At 47.2% G+C, this 6409-nt stretch overlaps 1 protein-coding gene across 1 annotated transcript; it reads right to left on the reverse strand.

The window, feature by feature from the left end:
• Positions 1-659: 659 nt before the first annotated feature.
• LOC119266807 (mannose-6-phosphate isomerase 1-like) lies at positions 660-5668 on the reverse strand. The gene is made up of 5 exons (XM_037548085.1): positions 5177-5668; positions 4908-5075; positions 2442-2654; positions 1460-1726; positions 660-1341 (listed from the first exon to the last, which is right to left on the reverse strand). The coding sequence occupies exons 1-5, from the start codon at positions 5552-5554 to the stop codon at positions 958-960; spliced, it is 1410 nt and encodes a 469-aa protein (XP_037403982.1). The 5' UTR covers positions 5555-5668; the 3' UTR covers positions 660-957.
• Positions 5669-6409: the final 741 nt, after the last annotated feature.

Consider the following 6409-nt stretch of genomic DNA (forward strand, 5'->3'; position numbering starts at 1 on the left):
GTGGAAAACAACAATAGGTTGCTTCGCCCGAGTTTTCCTTGATGTGCCAGGTAACTAATGTAAACACCATCCATTCATTCCTACTTTCAGTGTTAACAGCTGTTAAGTAAGGAAAGCGGATCAGCAGAGCTGCGGCTTGCTTCAGCCGGCGAAACTCTCTGAACTCTGAAGTCTCTGAAAATCCTGACGGCCGAAACACCACACGTTTGCTTTAATAAAGCTGGGCAGCAGCAGCAGCAAAGGTCGGGGTTCCCTGAGACCACGGCAAGAGAAAGAGAGAGTGCGACATGTTCAGTTGTTTACCTCTCTTACCGTTGACGGAGACCGGCGAGTGCGTCAGCAATTCAGCACGCGGACACGGGCGACGACGACGACAACGAGTCCCAGTTTCTGACTGGTTCTGCGAAGCTGCTTGAATTGAACTCGCTGTGCGTGCAGCCGGCCACTGGGACTAAGGTTTGACGAGTGGAGCAGGGACAAATTCAGAGGTGTTTCGGAGCGAGGGGTGGAGCATCTGAAACCCAAAACTTCAGTGAAGAAGTCAAGAACAAAACCTTCAGCATGTTGAGACAGAGAACCACGTCGCAGACGGATCATATCCCATCCGTCGTCCCGACAGTGATCCTCCACCCGGACCTGGCAACCAAGAGGAACAAGCAGAACGCTGAAATGCACAGGCACTGGTGTATCAGCATCTCCAATTATCCTCTGAACTGGAGAACTGCACGATTTACATCTGGTCACTGAACTTTTACAGGTTAGCAGAAGGACTGAAACTTCTTATTCACTGACCCCATTAGTTATCTAACAGCAGAGAGCATGCCATGCCAGGGTACCTATATGCAAGGGACCTTGTTCTAAAGGCATCAAGGAACTTATTACTCGTCCATTGGACTATACATATTACATTAGCACTTGCATCCATCGGCCTATACTGTATGTATATCAGCGCCCCAGCTAACTCGCCATTTCGCATATGTCCTGCAGCTGGGACCTCTTCCCCGCAGCAGCAGCGTTGCACGCGTACAATGCTCTGCTGTTCACCCCAGCTCTGTACAGCTGCATCGTCGCATGGCCAGAAGCGGAGAGCCTAACCTCGGTGTGCGCGGGCACAAAGAAGACGTCGCCTTCCTTCGCCTTCTCGCCGTCTGACATGGAGTCTGCCTGAACCTCGCCCTCCCCGGTCATGACAAGGAAGATGGATGGACCTGGTACCGGTGGCATGACAACCACTTCACCTGGAGGCAGCAAGCAGCAGTCAACCTCGAACTCGTCAGTCGGAGGGGTGTAGCGTCGTACGTATGGCTGCACAGGTACCCCTCGCAGTATTTCAGGGAAGATCTGCATACAGAAAATATACTGTTTAGACATCAAGGAGAACATTAACTAGCACATGCAAGCTCTAATCTCTCTCTCAGGACCATAGTCGACAGTCGGCACAATTTCAAGCTAAACTCACCTGTTTGTATGTTAGCATGGAGCAGAGGGTCTGCACATCTCTGTATTTAGGTGTCAAACCAGCACGAACCACATTGTCCGAAGTAGCCATGCACTCGATGCATTCCCCGGACAGGTATGCGTGCGGTTCATTGGCACCGATATAAATTGCTTCACCTGGGCTGAGCTTGACATAGTTGAAGAGAAGTGCGGCTAGAACACCAACATCTTCTGGATACTGTCTCTCCAGAGACAAAACAAGTTCCTCCTTCTCTGTTAAGGTCCGAATCTGAACAACATCATCAGTAAAAACAGAATCTCAGGCTTGTCAAATGGCATTAATATTCTTTTCTTAAATACGAAAAGTACATTGCCGAATAGTGATGCACCATATTGCTGAACATCATCTTCTGTCAAGGATCGTTTCTTCTGTCAAGGATCGTTTCATATAGGAGGGAAATACAGCAGAAATTTTATCGAAGTAATGTAAATCTTAAGACAAAACTATGATTTGGTATTGTGATCTTCTACCAGCTTTATCTTCCCTAGTAACTCGATATCATTCCAACTAATAGTTCTTAGCAATTTAATCTAGTAATCTACCAGGTCAACCACAACTTTTACCCTTATCTGACAGTAAAGACGATACAGTGTTCTTATAGCTTTCGTGTCTACCTATCAGTACCGAGGACTCACAGTTTCCAATGTTCCTAGTCCAAATGTAATATATCCAACATGAATATAGGGCTTTCAGGCTTTGGGAGCAACACCTTCAGTTTGTCATCTATACTAACCATGTGTAAAATATCATGTTAACATCTTCAGTATTACATATAATATCTTAAATGCAGCGTAGTAAACAACATAGTTTTTTACTTTTTCTTCGGAGGCAACGATGTCAATTAGCAGGTTACATTCAGTACTATGTGCTGTGTGGTTTGACAGATTGCTATCATAAGAAAATAAAAATGACCACATACATCCTAGGTTAAGAAACCTTTTACCTCGCTCTCATCATTCAGGCGACCCTTCAATTTATTAACTGCTTCGGAAACTGCTTCTTTACTTGCTGTCATTAGCTTAGCGAATGCTGATTGCAGACTGGATTTTACATCATTGCCATCATGATACTCTTTTACAGTCATAAGCTTGTCAGCATCTTCATGTCCGATCAGCCCTGCAACTTCAGGTACAGTCCTTATAACATCCTTGAGCTCCTACACCATGGTATAAACAGCATATTACTTTACAAGTAAAACTACTAGAAGGCATCTAAGAGAACATTGATGCCAATAAAACTGTGCCTGTTCTTGAAACAAATGATTCCCCTTTGTATTAAAAAAATGAACATAAGAAAATGTGTGATGTGCTCCTGATCTCATTGAACATATATGTGTGGCTAAGTAAAAGACAACGGCCAAAAACAAAAAAAAAAATGTTAAAGAAAATGTAAAATGAAAGTATAAAGTTGTACAATTTGGTCTTCTATAGATCTAGGAACAGTTTGTAAGCTACCTGTTTAGACAGGCGAAAAAGCAAATATGTGTACTACTTCCGTGCCCATATCAAAGAACTACTACTTCCAAGTATTATTTCTGGTGGATGTTCTTCATCAAGCGCAACACAGGTTTTGTGAAGGCTTTCGCTTAATAGCTGTACTTACTATTTCCAATTTCATTTCAGTTGCCCTACTAATCTACATTTGTATTTACCGCCTTCCAATAACCAATCGGTTACACATGCCCTTGTACAGAATTCAACTTTACTACTACAATATTTTACCATAGAAATCAACTAGATAGGAATGAACAAGTACTAGATCCCGAGTTTGATCCAATCAGTCCCACGCCACGTGTCAGTCTTGTTATAAAACAACCCCTGTAATTTTTTACAAAGCAATCAGGTCCCTACAAATATTTTTAGAAAAAGCAATCGGGTCCCTGCAATATTTTTTTTAAAAAAGAAATCTAAACATGTGCCATGTTGTCTTAGAAGAAACTGGGGAAGATAGCAATTTTGGCTTGCATTATTACTTGACTTGAAGAAGTCAAGGCGTGACTGTTCCTACCGAGATTCAGCTGAGCCTAAAATAGTCTGACAGTCCAAGCGCACACGTTTGGCTTGGCGCATATACTCCATGGTGTTAGTTATATAAGTGGATTTATATGCAGAGGCGCAACAGAAGCGGACTTGTATAAGCGGTGGCGAAAGGGGACAAAGCAATGCGCACGCGGTGAGCGGTGAACTGTACTTACTGTTTCCAATTTCATTTCAGTTGTCCTCCTGTAAAGTACTACATCCCTTTTTATTCCTTTTTATGACAAGTATTTTCGGACAGAGGGAGTACCTCTGTAAACTTTTATAAGACACTTTAGATCACCTAAAACGTCTTATAAAAGTTTACGGAGGGAGTACATTTGTATTTACCGCCTACCAATAGCCAATCGGTTACAAATGCCCCTGTACATAATTCAACTTTAGAACTAAAATACATTTACCATAGAATTTTCAACTTGATAGGAATGAACAGGTACTAGATCCTGAGTTTGATCCACACACACATCGGGGTGAAAAAAACCTTCTGCGAAGAACAAAAGGGTATAGATTTGAAAAGCCGGATATGGTTGTCCAATTTTGTTTTATTTTTCTGAATCACTAACCCCAAATCTGTGTCCTGTTCTGGCACTCGTGTCTATCTCCAAGCAACAGCGGCGCATGCCCACGAGTTCTTGGATAGGTGATAGGTGGTACAGCCGGCTGGCCCGCGTGTCGCATTTATGTATTTAGAGATAGATCATCGTATTTACATGTCAGCAAAATTGGTTGTGGGACACCATTATTTCGTGCCTGATATGCAGTTTTTCTTTCAAATAAATATGTGATTTTCTAAATGTAGAGCTTGGTGAGTATATCGACTAGCCAAGCAGGAAGTAACGGACATGTAAATGTGCATCAACTAGGAAAGAGTTGAAACAAACCATTTACCTGGTAAAAAAAATATTACGGTAAAGCTATCTGACGAACGTTCGGTTGGGGTGAGACCCCAGCGAACGCGAACGCCCCCAGAGATCCAACGGGTGGCAGTTTTCGGCGATTTTTGCACCAAAAAATACACAATTGCTTGGCATATTCTAAAACTCCCACACGATACGCCGACCTTCCAAAATTAAGGTGCAATATTGCGAGGAATTAGGATGGCATTTTCTTCTGGAACACGCATCTAAACATGTGGCACGCATCCTGAAGAAGTCAAGGCGTGCTTGCTCCTAGCGAGATTCAGTTGAGCCTAAAATAGTCTGACAGTCCAAGCGCACACGTCGTATACTCTTTTTTTTTTTGAGGTAAACACGTCGTATACTCTTATAGATAAGAAATATGTGCAGAGGCGCAACGGAACTGGACTTATCTACGGGGTGGTGACAGGGGGCGCAACAGCACTGCGCACGCGGTGGCGGTTGGGACGCACGCACCTGGATGCCGGCGAAGCCGAAGAGCGCGCGGAAGTCGGTGACGGCGATGGCCATCTCCGGCTTGTGGTTGGCGTCCCGGTACGTGGCCGGCCGCATGGCGTGCAGCAGCTCCGCCAGCCCCTTGTCCGGGTGCGCCTGGATCGACAGCGGCTTCGCCACCGACAGCACCTGCACGCGGGAAAATCGCACGCGGAGGACAGAGTCAGCTTCGCGAACACGTCATGGTTGAGGAGCAGAACTGCAGAGCAGAGGAAGGAGGCGGCGGGCACCTTGAAGAGGAACGGGAGGTCGCCGGCCCAGCGCGCGGCGACGGCGGGGCCGAGCGCGGCCGGGTTACGCGCGAGCCAGGTGCCGAGGGGCTCGCCGCCGGGGAGCACGGCGGAGGGCGCGGCCGGGTGCGTGCCCATCCAGAGCTCCGCGTAGGGGCGGGCCTCGTCGATTTCGGCGGCGGAGTCCGCGGCTGAGAGGCGCGCGACGAGGGAGGCGGCGCCGCGCCGGCCCCACTCGTACTGCTGCACGCCGCAGCGCAGCCGCAGCGGCGGCGGCAGCTCCGGCGCGGCGGGCTCGGGCGGCGCACGGTCGTCCGGCGCGGAGGCCTCGGGCAGCGCCGGCGGGGAGGGCGCGGGCGCGGTGGAGGGAGCGCCCATTCTTTCTCTCTCGGGGGTGAGGGAGCAGGGCGGGGAGCAGTTCGTCTGGGCGTGGCGTGGTGCGGGCGGGTGTTTTCTCGGGAGATCGGTGCGGGAACGGGGCGCGGAGGAGGAATTTTAAGGGGAGGGAAGAAGATCGGCGCGGCGTGGCGTGGCGAGCGAACCGGCCGCGTCGGTCGCATGGGTACCCGGGGCGCCACGCGTTGGAGTTGCCGCGCCGCTTCCACGTAGTGATGTATGCCGGTTTGGCTCGTTGGAAGGCGTTGGATCAGAGATGGAGTACGTATTTATTACCCCTAATTGCGACCCAAATTTGACAAAACCAAATCAGATTAACTGTGTGTGTTTTCGTAGGATCCGGTTTGCATGCTACCTCCCCGTGCTTCCATGCGTGCTCCCACGTCATCCTACTGTTGTTTTTTTTCTTTTTTATTTCTAATCTAATCACCTCCTCTTGATTTTAAGAAGATGGGGTCAGATCTTATTTTGTTCCAATTAAATCAAGAAACGTAGAAGCACAAATGGGCACACGACGGGGAAGTAGACAAATCTCGTCCGTTTTTGTAGGGGGTGAACGCTGATATATAACACGTCAGTTTCCTTGTTACCAGGTACAGTGGTTTTTATTTTATTCTGGGAAGGTCGTTATGGCTAGAGTATTTAACTTTAGAAGGCATTTACACCGTCCACAAGTCCCTTGAGGATATAGCATGAAGGCTCGTCAAGCCAATTATTACGGCTTTTATGTTACTACTCTCACATAAATAAGAAGTTGTGCGACAGCTACAAAGTAGGAATTTAATAAAAAATAGAATAAAGATATACAAACAAGAACTAATCCCAGCGAAAAGGCAG

The sequence above is a fragment of the Triticum dicoccoides genome, chromosome 3A (genome assembly GCF_002162155.2).
Source record: "Triticum dicoccoides isolate Atlit2015 ecotype Zavitan chromosome 3A, WEW_v2.0, whole genome shotgun sequence".
Taxonomy (NCBI): domain Eukaryota; kingdom Viridiplantae; phylum Streptophyta; class Magnoliopsida; order Poales; family Poaceae; genus Triticum; species Triticum dicoccoides.